The sequence below is a fragment of the Galeopterus variegatus genome, unplaced genomic scaffold (assembly GCF_000696425.1).
Source record: "Galeopterus variegatus unplaced genomic scaffold, G_variegatus-3.0.2 Scaffold380, whole genome shotgun sequence".
NCBI lineage: Eukaryota > Metazoa > Chordata > Mammalia > Dermoptera > Cynocephalidae > Galeopterus > Galeopterus variegatus.
Window position 1 is genome coordinate 410415 of NW_007726491.1, and position 18875 is coordinate 429289.

At 46.7% G+C, this 18875-nt stretch overlaps 1 protein-coding gene across 1 annotated transcript in view; it reads left to right on the forward strand.

The window, feature by feature from the left end:
- Positions 1-18875, forward strand: part of BDH1 (3-hydroxybutyrate dehydrogenase, type 1) — a 42501-nt gene that overhangs the window by 18975 nt on the left and 4651 nt on the right. The window contains 3 exon segments of the mRNA XM_008568147.1: positions 3599-3676; positions 4648-4758; positions 14435-14576. Coding sequence (XP_008566369.1) covers positions 3599-3676; positions 4648-4758; positions 14435-14576 — 331 coding nt within the window.

Below are 18875 nucleotides of genomic sequence, written 5' to 3' on the forward strand. Positions count from 1 at the left end.
GCAAGGGAGCTATCAGTGGAGGCCTGGTAGGGAGCCGAAACCCCCACCTCCACCCAGCAGTGACACTTCCCAGGTCATTTTATGAGGCTAGCATTAGCCAGATTCCAAAGCCTGACAAAGACAGTACCAAAAAGAAAGAAAGAAAACTACAGACCAATATCCTTCATGAATATAGATGCAAAAATCCTTACAATATTAGCAAATAGAATTCAGGAATATAGAGAAAGAATTATAAACCATGAACCAGCAGATTAGTTCCAGGATGCAAGGATGGTTCATTATTTGAAAATATCATCCACCAAATTAATGGGCTAAAGAAGAAAAAAATCACACGATCCTATCTATCCATGTAGAAAAAGCAAAATTAAACACCCTTTTATGATAAAAATTCTCAGAAAAATAGGCATGGTGAGGAACTTCCTGAACTTGATAGAGAGCATCTACAATAAACCTACATCATACCAATGGTGAGAGACTGAATGCTTTGTCCCTAAGATGGGAACAAGGCAAGGATGTTTGCTCTCACCACTTGTCCACTGTAGTGCTTAAGTTGTAGCCCATGCAATAAAGCAAGAATAGAAAAAGCTGTACATATTGGAAAAGAAGAAATAAAAGTGTCCCTAATTGCAGTTTATATGATTGTCTGTATAGAAAATCCCAACGCATCCACAAAAAACAAAAACAAAAACAAAAAAACCCTCAGAATGTTTAGAAAGATCGCAGGATAAACTAGCAGTGAACATGTAGATATCAAAATTTTTAAAATACCATTTATAATTACTCAAAAAAAGAGATATACTTAGGTATAAATATAACAAAACATGTACAGGATCTGTATGCTGAAAACTACACAACACTGGTGAAAGAAATCAAAGATCTAAATAAATAGAGACCCATAACGTATTCAGGGATTGGAAGACTAAACAAAGTAAAGATGTCAGTTTTCCCCAAATTGATATACAGGTTTAGCCCGATTTCTATCAAAATCCCAGTCAGACTGTTTGTAGATAAAGATGAGTATTCTAAAATTTATATGGAAAGGCAAAGGAAATAGAATAGCTAAAACCATTTTGAAAAAGGAAAATAAGGTAGGAGTACATAGATCAATGAAACAGAATGGCGAATACAGAAATAGACCTGCAAATATGCTCAACTGGGTTCTGACAAAAGTGGAAACGTGATTCAATGGAGGAAAGATAACATTTTCAAAAATGAAGCTGGAACAATTGGATATTCATAGGTTAAAAAAAAAATCTTTGTCTGGGCCGGCCCGGTGGCGCACTCGGTAGAGTGTGGTGCTTGGGAGCGTGGCGGCGTTCCCGCCGAGGGTTTGGGTCCCATATAGAGACCGGTCCGCTCACTGGTTGAGCGCGGCACGGGTGCAGCACCGAGGGTTGCGATCCCGTTGCCGGTCGTGGTACGGGCGCGACACTGAGGGTTGCAATCCCGTTACCGGTCACGAAAAAAGAAAAAAAAGAAAAAAAAAAATCTTTGTCTCACATCTTATACAAAAATTAACTCAAAATGTATCATGCCCTTAACATGTAAAATATAAAACTATAAAACATTTAGAAAAAAATAGAACAAAATCTTTGGGTTCTGGGTGTAGGCAAAGAGTTCTGAGACTTGACACCAAAAGCACGAAAGTTGATGTCAGTCTTCATCAAAATAAAAAACTTTTTCCTGCAATAGACCCTGTTAAGAGAATAGAAAGGCAAGTTGCAGACTAGACAAAATTTAACACCCACTTAAAAAAAGATTTGCATACCACATATGTAAAAAAAGGACTAGCATCTAGAACTTCTGAGGAACTCTCAAAATTCTGCAGTGAAAGAAGAAACAATCCAATTAGAATATGAGCAAAAGACTTGCAGAGACATTTTACCAAAGAGGATATACAGATGGTGCTGTGATCTGAACATTTGTGTTCCCCCCAAAGTCATGTGTTGAAATCCTAACCCCCAAGGTCCTGGTATTAGGAGGTGAGGCCTTTGGAGGTGATTAGGTCATGAAAGCAGAGCCCTCATTAATGGGATTAGTTCCCTTATACAAGAGGCCCAAGGGAGACCCCTCACCCCTTCCACCATGTGAGGTTACAGTGAGAAAACATCTGTGTATGAAGGAAGTGGGCCCACACCAGACACAGTCTGCAGCACCTTGACCTTGGACTCCTCACCCTTCAGACTGTAGGAAATAAATCTCTTGTTTATAAGCCACCTAGTCTATAGTATTGTTTTTTAGCAGCCCAACGAGACCTAGACAGTTGGCAAATAAACATGAAAAGTTATTCAACATCACTAGCTATTAGAGAAATACAAATTAAAACCACAACAAGATAACATTACATAATTTTCAGCATAGCTAAAAGGAAAAACAGTGATACCTACCAGATACTGGCGAGAATATGGAGTGACTGCATCACTCATACAGCATGAGTGGGAATGTAGAATGCTACGGCCACTCTGGTAAACAGTTTGGCAGTGTCTTAAAAAGCTAAACATGCAACTACCATATGACCCAGCAATTGCTCTCCTGAGCATTTATTTATCCAAGAGAAATAAAAACTTGCATTCACACAGAAACCTGTATAGGAATGTTCTTAGCAGCTTTACTTATAATAGCCCCAAATTGGAAACAACCCAAATGTCCTTCAATAGGTAAATGGTTAAACTGTGGTACACCCATGCCATGGAGCACCACTTAGCAATAAAAAGGAACAAAGTATTTGTACACACAACCAGTCTGGATCAATCTGCAGAGAATTAGGCTGAATGAAAAAAGCCAATCCCCAAAGGTACATACTGTATGATTCCATTTATATAATGTTCTTGAAATGACAAAATTATAGAGATGGAGAACAGATTAGTGGTTAAAGAGGGTGTGGGGTGGGAAGGGAATAAGTGTAGCTATAAAAAGGTAACATGAAAAATCCTCTGGTGATGTAAATGTTCTGTATTTCGATTGTATCAATGTCAATATCCTAGTTGTGATATTGTAATAGTTTTGCAAGATGTTACCATTAGGGGAAATTGGTAAAAGGTACCCAGCACCTCTGTTATTTCTTCATTGCATGTAAGTGTATAATTATTTCAAAATAAAAAGTTTAATTAAAAAAACTATCAGGAAGCAGCATTAAACCTGCTGGGGATTACAACAATGAATTTTCAGAAGGCTTTAACAAAGCTATATTGCTGAAAGTGTAGTACAGAATTGAGTTAGTCTGAGACATTACCTATCTATGTCACCTTGGAAAGCAGAAAATGCAACTCTGTTGGAGTGAGACACAGGACAGTCAGGTTTTGACAGGGCCTCCCAACAAAAGTAGCTTCTGGATTGGCTTTATTCTCAGGAAGCCTCTTTCTACACAGTGGCAAAGACGGCTGCTGCAAATGCTGGCTCACTCAGCAGCAGCCAAGCAACCCTGGTAGAAAGAGGACTCTTTCTTAGTTATACCAGCAAATTGTCCCCAGGAGCCTGGCTGGGTAGACAAGCCATGCAGCTTTAGGCCAGGTGGTGGTCCTCCAAGTTGCTTCTGCCCCAGGAACAGGTCCAGGGCAGGACCAGAGACCCGTGCTCACAGCTACCTTTTCTCTTGCAGACGCACAGCACACTGTTGTTTTGCTCTGCTTCCTTTATCCCGTTTGGCCATCGGACTTATGCTGGTCAGGTGGACCCGGTGAGTGGAAGCCCAGTTCCCTGGGAACCAAAGATGGCTGTTGCAAATGCTGGCTCACCCTGTAGCAGCCTAGCAACTCTGGTGGAAAGAGGTCTCTTTCTCAGTTGTACCAGCAAATCGTCCCCAGGAGCCTGGCTGGGTAGACAAGCTGTGAAGCTTTAGGCCAGGTGGTAGTCCTCCAAGTTGGATGGTCAGAGCTTTGCCTCTGGGCCCCCAAGCCCCAAGCCCTCCTCAGAGTAGGGCTTTAGTGCTTCCATGACACTCAGAGCCACTTTCTCACTTAACCCTCCCCCAAAGCCACCCATCAATAATGAGACCATACACTCCCATACATGTGGGAAGTGGTAATGAGGCTCTTGGACCCCTCCCAGCCAGGAAGGTGTCAGTGTAGGTCTTGTGGGGATCCAGAACGTCACCCATCCCCTGTACCTAGCAAGTTAGGGGTTAAGAGTTTAGACTCTGGAATTTCTCAGCCCTGGTTTCAATTCCACTTCTACCACTATGTTGGGCATTTAAAAAATGTCTCCGTTTGCTCACTTGCAACATGGTATAATAATCATGCTTACTATGTGGGGTTATTGTGAGGATCAAGTAAGAATCGTGCATGTGAAGTGCCTCGCACATGGTAAATACTCAATAAACATTAGCTTTGATGATGATGACAATGACAATGATGGTAATGGTGAGTGTAGATGAGGAAATTGAGATCCTGAAAGCACAAGTCATTTCCCCAAGCAGTATTATTAGTTGGTGGTCTCCTGATTCTGAGTCCAAGAATCTGGTCTTCTGATTCTGAGTCCAAGCTTTTTCCAGTAACCATGGTACTTCTCCAGAGAGCAAAAGCCAGGTGTGGAGGGCCAGGCCCAGGCCACTCAACAAGCACTAACTCTTACTGCCCAGAGGGTGGAAGGCCTGGTCACTGTGCCTCAGGACCCTGGGCTCCTAACATGTGATCTGACCTTCTAAAACAGGTTGGTATCAAAGCTGTTCTGGTCACAAGCTGTGACTCTGGATTTGGGTTCTCCATAGCCAAGCTTCTACATTCAAAAGGCTTCCTCGTGTTTGCTGGCTACTTGAAGAAGGTAAGAGATGGGTCATCTTCACCATTGTCCTTTATGTGTAGGACAAAAACTGGCTTTCCTAAAAACTGGCTTGTCTGTTGTTTAAAACAGTCTGTACCTTTTCCATTGGCCCCAGCCTCACTTGTTCTTCATAGCTTTGTCCATCCATCCATCCATCCATCCATCCATCCATCCATCCATTCATCCATACATTAATTTATTTGTTTACTCATTTGCCAAATGCTAATAATGTACCTGACACTTCACTAGGTGCTGTAAAAGTATAAGACCTGGCCCCTGCCACCAAGGAGCTCACTGTCCAGTGGTGAGGGGACAAGCACACACAGACACAGCTGAAGAATTAGAATGTAAATGATTCTCAGGGATGTGCAAGAATGTTCAATGAGAATGCATTGAAGGGAGGGATTGATTCTGGCATGCCAAAGGAGGTGACATTTGTTCTGGGGCATGGAGAATAAATAATGCTGTCATAGGTGGAGACTGGGAGAAATGACCTGTCAGATAGAAGGAATCGCCTGAGAATAGGCTTGGAAGCAAGCTTGGGACACATCAAGTGGAATTTGGGGTGCATGAAGGGAAGCACTGGAACATGAGGTAGCGAAAGTAATTAGCGGACAGTTCCTTTAGTTTAGAGAGTTGTGCAACCTTCGCCACAATCCACTTTTAGAACATTTTTATCACTCAAAATTTTCCCTGTTGACGATTTACAGTTAAACCCCACCCCACCCCAAGCTCTAGGCAGCCACTGATTTCTGTCTCTTTAGATTTGCCTTTCCTGGACATTTCATATACATGGAATCATACAATGCGTGGTCCTTGTGCCAGGCTTTTTTCACCTGGCATAATGTTTTTGAGATTCATCCATGTTGTAGACTGTGTCAGCAGTTTATTCATTTTTATTGCTGAATAGCATTCTATTGTATGGATATACTACATTTTTTTAAACATCCGCTTACCGGTTGATGAATATTTGGATTAAAATGTTTGATTGCTATTATGAATAATGCTGCTATGAACACCCAAATACATGTCTCTTTGTAGACATGTGTTTTTACCTGGTCCCTTTTAATGAAATTTAGAAACCGAGATCTGAATATTAGGGGTGTTCATTGCTAATAGGTCTGGGGTATTGTCACTTCTTGTCTCTCTCAGTGAACTAGAGCTAGAAGATGTACAAGGGCGCTTCAAAAAGTTCCTAGAAAGATTTGTGTTCTTTTAATTCTATTTTTCCACAAACTTTCCTCGTATATACACTCACACACAGTACACATGTGCACACACTAGATCTATTTATATCTACCTCACATATATATATATGAAGCCAGTATAACCTCTTGGTTTATTATATAAAATAATAAAATTTTTTATTATATAAAATAAATCATGAGGTTATATTTATATATAAAATAAGTAAATCATGAGGTTATATTGACCTCCTATTCCAATTCAACACCACAGTATTCTTCCTTGCTTATCTCATTCCATGTTTGTTTCTTACTTCTCCTGCATTTCTAACTATATCACTGTATTTACTCATTTAGTTAATCCTACAACACACACAAAATTGTTTCAGAATTGCTACATTCATACCATTACAAACTGCACCATTACAAACTGCAAACCTACTAAGTAGGTGTGTCAGCTCAGACCCTCCAAGAAGCCAGTGCCAAAATAGGAGTAGATGAGCAATAGATTGATTAGGGAAACACCTGTAATGGATAAAAGGGTAAGGGGCAGGAAAAGGCAGAGAAAGCCTTTCGATTGCAACCCAGGTCTGGGTTGCAGAAATAGGAAGGAAAGAAGGTTAGGTCGGCAGAGTTCCAGACGGCTGTGCAGTCTGAGAGTCTCGGCTGGGACAATGGGGAGTCCCCAAGCAAAGGCTGCCTGTTGGAGGAGGCCTGCGTCAGGCCAGCATGGCCCAGCGTTCTTGCCATGCTCTGCTGCTGGCTGAGATTCATGCCACAGTGGATGTGAAGGTACAGCTGCTGGAGGCGTGTGTCATCGGCTCCTGCAGCAGCTTTTCCTGAAGAGAGGTCTGGGCGGCACACCTCCATGGCCACCACAAAAGTGCTTCATGTTTCTTTAAAGTGTTTTTATTTTATTTTATTTTGTTTTAGCCTAACCGCCAGACTATGAGGGACAAGGTGTTTTTTGGCTATTGACTGAAGGTATATAAAGTACTGTGTCTAAAACTTACCTGGATTTAGATCCCTGAACCGGCCAGCTGCCAAAAAAAAAAAAAAAAATTTATTTGGATTAATTCTTGTTTTTTCTTTATCATGATATTATTTATTTGACATACAGTGTGATTCATTTGTTTGTTTGTATTTTGTTTTCCCCCCATTCCTGTTGATTTAATTTTTGAATATGTAAAACATTAACAAGGTTGTAAAGTCAAAATTACACAAAAAGGTACATTCAGAGGAATGTTACTTTCCCTCCTCTCTTTTCCACTCCATTCTTTCATTTCCCCCTTCTTTTATTTTATTTATTTATTTCTTAATATTAATATTATTTTTTTACATTCTATGATTTGCAGAGCACTTGAGGGGGAGGCACAGAGGGGAAAGGGGAAGGAAATGTGGTGGAAGAAGGAAGGAGGAGGGGTGGGATTGAGGCCTGTGGCACACCCTCATTCTCACAGGGGAGACTGGGGGGCTTCCAGTGGTGGCTTGGTCATTGCTGGGCTGGGTGCAGATGTCAGGGGTGTGTGGCAGAAGCCCTCGGCCCCCACTGTCCCAGCTTAGGAACCTGGGACCCTTCTTGCTGCAGCTTGGTAGTCATTGCTAGGCTGGCTGTGGGTGTCAGGGGGAAATGGCTGAGGCCCTCAGACCCCCACCGCCCTGGCTTGGGAGAGCCTGGGGCACTTCCTGCGGTGACTCGGTGGTTGTTGTTGGGCTGGTTGTGCATCTTGGGTGTTGTGGCCGAGGCCCAGGGCCTTCACCCACAGGACTGGTTGCAGATGTCAGGAGGCATTGCTGAGGCCCCCGGCCCTCCCCTCTTTCTGGCTTGGTAGCTCAGGGAACTTCCAGTCCTTCTAGGTGTTATAGGTGTTCTTTGGTGAAATGAGACCTTTACCAGTTAATATCAAACTTTGTCTCTGGTTGTAGGTACTTTGTTTTTTCTTTCAGTTCTGTGTTGGATTATTTGCGGTTCCCACCGCTTAAACTCTGCACTGGAACTAATTTGTTGTCCTTTGCTTACTTCTAAAATGGGGGAACTTTTTGTGGGGACCAGTACTTAAGCTGTGTGGTTGAGCTAAATTGCTGCTTTGCTGCTAATTTCCTAGGGAAGGCTTTTTGTGCAGTTCAGGTTTTAACGGTTGACTTTATAAGTTCTCCCAGGTCTAGTGAAATCCAGTGCACCTGGGTTGTGTAGAAACTCTGGTCTGGGCTTGAGTCTTCATCAAACTGCACCCAAGGCAATTCTCTATTCCTGACCAGTCTCTTCTGAGGGGTCCTACGCTGATTGGAGTGCAGATCAACTGTTCTTGCTGTGCCCCAGTTCCCCCAGTGGGCCTGTCTCCCCCTGACACCTGTGCTCCAAACTCTTCCCATGGGACAGGCCATGCTCTGGTCCCTTCCAATGACTCACTGGTCTCTGAGTGTCTCCTTTTTTCAGTTGTTGTGGCTCCTTGCTCCTGTGTGGGTCCATGGGAACCCTGTCAGTGATCTTGCTGGCTTGGGGGCCACCAAGTTCCTCCTCTTCCCTGCAGCCTCCAAGCAACTTCATCCGAAAGGCACAGCAGCAGCTTTTGCCGGCTCCTGTTCCGTATGTTCAGCAGCTCCAGCCTGGAAGCAGCTAGGATTCAAAACAGTCAGAGTAGTTTTTCTTGCTCTCATCGTGGCTTCTCCCGCCTTCCTGCACTCCGTACGTCTCTCCTCCTCTTCCCCTGAGCTCTAGTGGCCCCAGCTTGGCTGTCATTGCTTTTTTATAGTTGTAAATTGGTTGATTTGTGGGAGGAAGTGATGCTGGGAAGTATCTATTCTGCCATGTTGACTGGAAATCTCATTTCCCTGTTCTTACACAAATGTTTGCATATTGCATATACTCTTTAGTGTTTTTTTTTAAAACTTAACAATATGTCTTGGAAATCACTCCATATGACTTCACGGAGATCTTCACTTTTCTAACAGCTTCACAGCACTCCATTGTGTGTGTGGACCATAATTTACTCTGCCAGTCGCTTATGGATGAGCATTTAGGTTGTTTTCAATATTTTGTAATTACAACCAATTCCACAATGAATAACCTTGTACATATGTATTTTGTATTGTTGGGCGTTTATCTTTAAGATAAATTTCTAGGAGTAAGATTGCTTTTAGGTCAGAGAGTAAATAAAATAAGTTGTCATTTTTTAAGATATTCCCAAATTTCTCATCAAAGAAGTTGTGTAATTTTACATTCCCACCAGTAGTGTATGAGAGTGCCTCTTTCCACACAATTTCACCAACAGAGTGTGCTTCAAGCTTTTGATTTTTGACAATCGTATAGGTGAGAAATGTATCTCAATGTAGTTTTATTTTGTATTTCTCTTAAGGGCGTGGCCCAGAAGCTGCACATATATCACCTGTGGTCTCCTTCTATTGGCCAGACTTAGTTACGTGGCCTTACCTGGCTGTGAGGGATGCTGGGACATGTGGTGGGTATTCTGAGACAATATGCATTCTGCTTGAAAAGCTGGGTTCTGCTGCTGTTGAAGAAGGGAAGAATGGGTGTTTGGGACAACTCGCTGTCTCTGCTCAGTGGGTGAGACATTTTTTTTTATTCTGAAGGCAGTAGGAACTCAGGGAAGGAATTTTTTAGACTAGACTTGGTATCTTTGTAAAAACAATATCTGTTCAGTGTAAAAATTTCAATAATATAAACAAGTACAAAAAATAATTTGTATTGCCATGCTCTGAAAATCGTTCCAGATCAAAGAAGGCTTCGTTTATCTTTTTAATCTTTACTACTTTTGAATTATGAAAGTAATACTACATATTCATAATAAATTGAAACAATACAGAAATATATGATGTAGAAAAGGGGAGTCTTCCCAATCTACTGCCCCAAGGTCAATTAAACGAAGGTGTGTACATTATTTGTGACATTTGCTATTATAAACAAAGCCTCAGTAAGTGCCTTGCACATATATCTTTGCACACTTTCATTAGTGATTCTTAAAAAAAAATTGTAGATGTAAAAGTGCTATTTGGAAAGGTTGCAGGTTTTAGATTTTATTCAGATCTGCCCAGTTGCCAAAAGGCTGTACCACTGTCTCCTCCTCCTGACAGTGCATGAGAAAACCTGTCTGGGGAGGGATCTGGGGGGAACAAAAACATCTTGTGCCATAGAAGTCCTTTGTCCTATGTTCAGCCCCTGTGCTATTGTGCTAGCTTGTTCACTGTCACAGCAGCCACATCTTGACGTCAGAGCACAGGGTAGAGGTTGCTCAGTGCTGCACAAGAGACTTCAAGAAGGAGTCAGGGCCTTGGGTTCTAGTTCCAGATTGGCCACTAACTCAGGAATTGGGCAAACACTTTCCCGCCCTTGGCCTCAGTTTCCTCTTACTTACAATAATAGGAGTAGACTGCTGACCTTAGGTCCTCTCACTCCTCCAGCAGTAATTCTGAAATTTGGTGACTGGTACCAGGCCGGGTGGTTAGCTCAGTTGGTTAGAGCATTGTGCTGGTAATACCAAGGTCCAGGGTTCAATCCCTGTACGAGCTAACCACCTGGAAAAAACAAAACCAAAAAACAAGACAATGAAGAAAGTACCAGACAAGCTCATTGCCAGGTTACGTCTGCTGGTGTTAACCCTTGTACTTCCACCTTGTATCTCATGCTAGTTATGCAAATCAGAAAGTGGCCAGAGCCACCAGAGACCATGGGTAAAGTCACAGGAGCTGAAAGGGGGGATTTGTTTCCAGCCTGATTCTGAGATGTGAGCCACATGATTGATTCTGATTACATCTCTACCCAAACACTCTGCCTGCTCTTATTTAAAGTTAGCCCTCCTCTCATACTTTGGGTGTCATTGCCTTGGGCCAACTCAAGAACTAAGCTGCAGCAGACATCTCCACTCTCCTACACCATTAACTCCTCACTTTCTACTGGATCATTTTGGTGCACGCACGCACACACACACACACACACACACACACACACACACACACACACCCCAACCTGCATACCACCACATCTTGTGTGCACTACTTCCTCATTTCTCTGCTCCCCTTTGTAGAAAAGAAACCCCAGAAGGTTGTTTATACTAGATATTTTCACATATTTACCTTCCATTTTCTTTTAAACCCACATGAATCAGGCTTTGCCCCTACTACTCTTTTATTTGTTTATTTATTCAACAAATATTTATTGAGCAGCTACGATAAGCTGACAGTATTCTTTGTTGGAGATCTGGCATGTAGCAGTTCAGCAAACAGTTCTTGCTTTTGTGGAGCTTATATTCCAAGGGGGGAAATTGACAGAGAATAATGTAAATAAGTAAATTGCTTCTCTGTGGGATGATGGAGGTTATGGAGAAAAATAAAACAGGAAAAGAAGATGGAGCGTGAACATGGTGGAGGGGGTGTTCACTTTTCAAGAGGGAAGAAAGACTCACTGAGAAGCTGTATTGGAGCTCCCTCACCCAAAGGAGGTGAGGAGCAAGTGGTGCAGATGTCTGGGGGAAGAGGGAACAGCCAAGCACAGAGCCCCAGAGGAGTGAGTGTGCATGTGTGTTTGAGAAGCCACAGGAGGCTGCCGTGACTGAAGCAGAGGGACTGAGAGGAGAGGGGCCGGGTGCAGGTCCCTGTGAGCACAGGTGAGGCTTACTGGGAGGTGGCATCTCCTCGTCATCTGGAAGGACAAGTGAGAGTTCCCCATAAATGGGTGGAGGTGGCACATCCCGGCACCACCAGCAGTTTGAGGCAGCCGAAGCCCAGTGCCTGGTGGAGGAACAGGAGGTGAGCTGGGAAAGGAAAGGAGGACTAGGCCAGGAAGGAACCCACTGCCTCTGACCTGGCCTTTATCAATATGCCAACGGCCCCCATTTTGCCAAATCTATTGGCCACTTCTCAGACCACGTCATACTCACCCCAGCAGCAGTGTTTCACCAAATTACCCACTCTTGCTTGTAACACCTTGTTTCTTGACTTCATGCTCTTGGTTCTTCTGCGTGTCCTTTATTAGCTCCTGCTCCTGTGCATCCTGTACGTATTATATTGCCTCAGTCCTCCCCTCTCATCACAGTGTTTCTAATACATATGATAAGTGCTCACAGAGGACATGTGCTGAGTGCCCTCCCATCCTGCCCTGTCGTGCTAGATCACCTGATAACACATGCTGAGAGGTTGTATGTACAACCTTTCTGCCTCAGCCGATCCCCACCTTCATATTCTAAGAAATTGATGTGGAAGAGGTTGAGAGGTTGGAAAGAGTTGTTAGTGTGCTGTGATATTTCCCCGCTGGTCTCAAGTAAAAAGAAGTGGACTTTGGGAGAACTACCTGGAGAGCTTACCGTTTGTGCCCTGGAGTCTGGAGGCCACGGAATGTTATGTTCATGTTTACCAAAAGAAGCCTGAAGGCCTGAGAATGAGACTCAGTGCATCGCACCATGCTGCTTCTTCAAAGGAGCGTTAGGGAGGCTCCTTTCAGATGGAAAACCAAGCTGCAGTGGTAACAGTTTAGGGATGGAAGGGAATTAGAGGGAGATTAGCTGCCCGACCCCCCATCTGATGCCTTATCACCTCTGCACCACATTCCCCCCATCTACAAACAATCCCCCCCCAGTCATTGTGTAAACACCTCCTGGACAGTCCCTGCCACCTCCAGACTGTGAAAGTCACTCCTCATTTTGAGCCAAACTTGATTTTTTTGGCCCCAGTTCTGTTCTCTGGGGCCACATAGAACAAGCTGGCTCCCTCAGTCGTGTTCATCCTGAGTCTTCTCTCTGGAGTGATTATCTCCAGCACCTTTGGCCCCATTTGACAGGGTCCCTTCATTTTCTCCTATGTCTCTCTGAAATTGCATAATGAAGTTTCTCCAGTACTGGCTTTAGGGCCATCGTGGTTCATACCGCTTGCTAGGCTCAGCCTAACCTGTAGAGAACTTTCCACCCCTGGCATATGCTGACCATCTCAGGCTTCCTACTCTTGCCACGGGTGTTTGCTTCAGTACCAGTTGGATATGCCCCAGGCAGTGCCTGGGCTGGAGAGTGGGCATTTCTCTATCACTTCATTCTCTGGCAGCTACTCCAGTCCTTTTGTAAGAGGCACCTCTACTCCATGCACCTCTCAGGAACACTGCTGCCAGTTAAGTTATGATTGACAGTGTTTAATTTTCACATCAAGTGTAGCTCATCCCTATTGTGCAAAAAGTGTGTATCATAAAATAGGAGGAAATGTGGTAACACAACCTGCCTCATGACGTGAGGGCTAATGAGATGGAGCATGTCAAACACGTGGTGCAATGTGCAGCACAGGGAGTGCTCAGTGACGTCTAGTTTTACAAAAACGCTTCAGCAGCTCCCCAGTGCCCCCAAGCCGACCCCTGCCCAGCCTCCTGACCACTGCTTGCCTGTAGCAGAGGGCTTATGGCGGCCTCCTCTTACCTCTTCCTAAAGTGCCCCCTCCCCCTCGACCCCCCTCTTGTCAATGTCCTTAGCTGTCACTGTCTTTGAAAAATCTCCCCTGCCCACCCCTCCCACCTCCCAGGAGGCTTCATACAGCAAATACTCACTGTAGTGTTTGCTTACCCATCTCTCCCCTTCCCTAGAACCAGACTCTTTGAGAACAGGTGCTGAGTTATCTTCATGTCTCCAGTTCCTAGTACAGTGCCAGACCGTGATGAAGGCCCCAGAAATATTTGCTGAATGAGTGACACTTTCCCCGTGTTTAATAATACCTGAATTTGTGTAGTGCTTTCTAGTTTAGCAGGTTTCTTAAAAATCTATTTCCTTATTCCATTAATCCAAGCAGGTCAGGATGGTGAAATAAGTGATGTTCTTATTTTACAGCCAAAAAAACTAAGCAACTGTTAAGGAACACACCTGAGTGCACAGAGCCCGCTTAGTGACTGAACTGGAATTAGAGCCTGGCTCTGGGGTCGATGGGCCCTTGACTCAGAACAGAGGTGGTAGACTGGCAGCTGCTGGTCATACGTGGCCGGTAGGCATGCTTTGGCCCACACAGTGTTTTTGTTTTTTGGGTTTTTTTTAGTGTGAATAAGTTGTTGACACTTAAAAAATTAGATTTCCCACAGAAATCCTAATTACTAGCTTAAAAACCTAAGCATCTGCTAACCCTGGGCTTATATGGGCACATGGGTAACAACTGGCATGTGCTCTACTCCCTAGGGTGCCCGCCCTCCCCTGATGCCCATGTGAGTGTGCAACCCCCCCTTAGAAGGAATCCTGTCAGTGAGGCCTCAGGGCAAGGTCTCCATCCTATTTCATGGCTGTGTCTCTGGCACTTAGCTTGGTACTTGACATGTCATCAGTGCTTGGGGATTGAATAGAACTGCCTGCTAATGGGGCAGGCCTGGCTGAGCCTCCAGAAAGTACCATCTGCTGTTGAGAGGCCTGAGACTTTGGCAGGGACTTGGGGCCAGCTCCTGCCTTAGCCAAGGTCCTCTTCCTGAGTCTGCCTCAGAGTGGGACAGAGGGAGGTTGAAGCAGCCCATCGCTCCTCCCCAGGACAAAGGGCATGATGGGGTCAAGGAGCTGGACAGCTTGAACAGTGACTGATTGAGGACCATGCAGCTCAACGTCTGCAACGGCGAGGAGGTGGAGAAAGTGGTGGAGATCATCCGCTCGAGCCTGAAGGACCCTGAGAAAGGTAGGAGCAACTTGGGGCAGTAGGGGTAGTGTGCGGGGCTGTTCAGAGGGCCCCCTTCCTAGACACCATCCTCCACTCACTGGCATCCTGCCAAAGGCTCCTTTCTTTTTTGCTTACACTGTCCCTCCTGCACAGTTGGAGGAAGTGGATTGCATTAAACACACCTGTGCAACAGGGCAATGTAAAGAACAGCCAGAAGGTGACTTCAGAGTCTATAGGAGTGGTGGGTGCATAGGCACTGATTTGGGTCAGTTCAGCCAATGCTCACTGAATGCCCACTCTGGGTCAGGTGCTGGGCTGAGTGCTGGGGACACAAAGATGGCCAAGGCACAGTCTGTCCCCAACGACCTCATAGTTCAATGGGGGGACTGACTTCAACAGCAGGAGCAGTGCACTGAGAGAGGCAGAGCAGTGCAAGAAAACAGGATTAGTTCAGTCTGGGGTGCAGTGGGTAAAGGCCAGTTAGGACAGAGTGTGGCAGAGAGCAGGGTGTCATCCCAGGAGGAGCGGAGAGCGTGAGCAGCAGTGGGAAGCAGCTCAGGGTGTGCTGGAGGTTGACAAGCAGGTTGGTATATCAGTCAGGAGCCACCTCTGGTGGAAGTTGTGGCAGCAAATGAGATTGGGGAGGGAGGTTGTCCAGGGCTGGGTGCCAGGTGCAAGAGCATGGCTGCTCAGTTGAGGACACTGGGGAGCCACTGAAGTAGTTGTCCCCAGGGGAATGTCCTGGTCAGACTTGTGAAGCTCACTCTGCGGGCTGCAGTGGCAATAGGGGATGGTGAATTTAGACGGGGAGCATGTGTTTGACAGTCCTGAACTAAGGCTGGCCAGTTAGCTCAGTTGATTAGAATGTGGTGTAACACCAAAGTTTCAAGTGTTCGGATCCCTGTACTGGCCAGCTACCAAAAAAAAAGGAAGAAGAAAAGAGAATCCTGAACTAGGCTGGTAGGTGTTGGGAAAGAGGACGGATCAGATTTGAGGAGTATTGAGAAGGCCAATCTGGCTGGACTTGGTGGCTTGGATGTGGGGACGAGAAGAGGCAAGAGGACTCTATCCTGGACACCTGGTGTTCCTCGCTGCAGGAGCAGGTTGAGGGATGGGGAGATGCCAAAGTGCCCATGGGACACCTTGGGGGAATGTACAGGCTGGAGATCAGGTGCCTGTGGTGGGAAGTAAGATTGGGAGTGGGGGAGATGCAGAAAGGGACTCCTGGCACTGGAGGAGGGGAAATACAGCTGTCAGAGAGATGGACACAGTGTCCCAGAAACTAAAAGAACAGCATTTGGGGAGCCAGAAGCCAACAGGGTCAAATACTGCAGAAAGTTCCTGTAGCATAAGTACCCGAGTGTCCTCCCAGTTCAGCCATGTGGAGGACCTTGGGGGCGAGGCTCTGTTGTACAATTCCAGGGGGCGCCATTCATGTGGAACCCAGCAGTGAGGGATGGAGCTCCCGGGAGCTGGGCAGCAGCATCCGTGGAGAAGCGAGTCTGTAAGTCTACCTTTGAGTTCCCTGACAGCCCGAGCAGAAAGGGTATGCCTCAGTTAGCTCTCTACTTTCCCGCAGAATGGGGCGGGGGCAGCTCTCCTGAGCCGTGACTTCAGTCACTGGCCAAGGAGGAGGGAAGGGGGTGGGGTGACCAGAGCCTTGCTGGGCACTGCGTGCTGAGCATGTGTCCGTCAGGCAGGGATGCTGTCATCTCGGGGCAGCTGCCTCGGAAGCGCCCGTGCTATGTGGCTACTGGAGAAGCTATTGCTCGGCTGTGGTCTTGTCCCTGTGTGTCACCTGTCAGCGCAGTGCCACCCCCACCCCTACAACAGGCCATTCCTCTGCTCTCTGAGGAGGGGCTGTGAGTCCCCGAATCACCGAACATTTGTTTAATAATTAAGGGGCAGAGTGGGCGCTCCTGTCCCATTAGGAAACGGCAGGATGGTCCCACTGGGATGAGGAGCAGCTCGGACGGCACAGCCGGCCTCGTCATCCTGGCGGTGAATCCTCCTCCCACCGCCTTCCCTGGGCAGCTGGGGCACTGGCTTCATCAACTATTAGGCAGGAAAACAGCCGCCGTCAGCACCGCAGAGACACTTCATTACAGCCTGGGGGAGTGCGATGGTTTAAAAGGCCCATGGAGAGGAACTGTCACTGGGGCCTGAGCACAGAAGGGGGCTGCTCGGGGCCGGGGTCTCGTGCCCCGCCACCGGGCAGAACCCCTTCCATTCTCTGTCATTCTCTGTCCTGGACTGGCCACGTAGCCTAATCCCGCAAGGCAGGTGGGCGCCCCCTCCCCGCACGCAGTGGGCGGTGCTCACCCCTGCCCCGAGATCTGGGCTCAAACCCCAGCACCAGCCCTAACGCTGCCTTTTCCACAGGACGCACTCCGGAGAGCGCTTGATAAACCATTCACCATGACCTTACTTAACCAATACTGCATTTTTACGAAAAAGATTTGAAGATTTTTAGGTTTGAAAAAGAAAATAAATCTGTCAGATATGCGGCTGTGTGCCCCGCCCCCGCTCCCTCTCTCTGTGTCGCTCTCCTCCTCCGCCTCTTCCCCTCCCCCCGCTTCTTCCTCTCGCCCCCCTCCTCTGTCCCCCCCTCACCACCACCCCGCTCTCCCCTCCAGGCTCTGGGCTCGGTTTTTCCTGGTAACCGAGCTCCAATTCCCGATCTCAGGCAATGCTGGCTTTGGACTCTAGGTGGCGCCCTCGCAGAGCTTTCAGACCAGCAGGGGCCGCCTCTGATTCACATCCACCAAGACAGGAACCTTTCAGGAGAGGCGTCCTTCCCCCTGACTTCCTCCCTGCTATGGGGGGCACGTTTTGATAGCAAGTTTGATGCCCTTCACCCTGGCTCTGTGGAACAGTTGCTGCCAAAGCCTGGGGAGCCAGTCTCAGGGGGTGAGATTAAGGCGATTGTCTGATTAGAGCTGCTGAGCCATCTGCCACAGCCCCTCCCCCCACCAGCAGGGCTCTGAGGGACTGGACATCTGGAGCCTGTGACCAGCCGTCCCCACCCCCACCCCTGGGAAAAGCTGAGTGAACCAGCAGGCTGTGGGCACAGCCTGATCTGGGCACCATGACTTACCAGCCAGTGAACATTTGAGTACCTGCTGTATGCTTGGTAGTGTGCTGAGCATCAGAAGGTATATGACTTGGCAGGAGGAGTTTGTGGTTGGACACCAGCCAGGTGGAAGTCAGTGGCTTCAGGGCAGGACCTCCGAGGAGTGCTTATAGCACTGGGGACATTAGGCTGTGGACAGGGAAGACCCAACACCTTGGATGCCCTCAGTCTGGGAGTGAGGATGCCCTCACCTGGGAACTGTGGACGTGCAGGTGATGTTGAGGCTGTTGCAGGAAAACAGCTGTCTTCCAGGTCAGCAACAGTGTTGCTGTGAGTTTATTCAGAACATTGGCTGAGGACTCCAGAGAGCTGCAGGGTCCACAGACTATCACTGTTTATCAAGTCAGCAAAGCTATAACCCAGGAGCAGTGTGCTCTTCCAGGTCCAGCTAAAACTTTTTTGGATAGTAGTGTCAGATGTCATTATTTTTAGGTGAAAAAAAGGACTGTATGCATTTTAGGTCATGTGATATTGTCCCATATGAATCAAACACAAAACAGCTGGAAAAAATTCCAGGAACATAAAGAAGATAAGGCCATCTAAGGGTTGAGTGTGATGTGGGAGAAGTAGGCCTAGGACAAGACATGGGGAAACACCTGTATGTAGGGGGGCAGGTAGAAGAAAGGTGTGGGGGAGGATGTGGGGGTGCTGGGTATCATTAATGCCAAGGGAGGAGTGAGTGTCAAGGGGCATGAGTAGTACTCATTCCATAGAGAGGCTGAGGGGAGTAAAGACCAGAGCTGGGTCTTTAGTATGCAGCACGCTGGACACCCTAGAGTTCAGGGTCTGTGTCAGTGCTGGGGCTGGGAACCCAGAATGGTAGAGTAGGGAGATGGACCGGTACAGTGTATTCCAGAAGCCTGGCCGTGGAGGGAAGGAGAGCAGGCAGCAAGGTTAGAGAAGGTAAGATATGGAGACATGGCATCTGTAGACATTCATTTGTTCACCTGACACGTTTACTGAGCACCTTATGTTTTTTGGGGGTTTTTTTTGTCCTTTTTGAGACCGGCTGCACCACGCTCAGCCAGTGAGCGCTGTGAGCACANGGGGGTTTTTTTTGTCCTTTTTGAGACCGGCCGCACCACGCTCAGCCAGTGAACACTGTGAGCGCACCGGTCATCCCTACATAGGATCCGAACCCGCGGCGGGAGCGCTGCTGTGCTCCCAGCTCCGCCCTCTCCCGA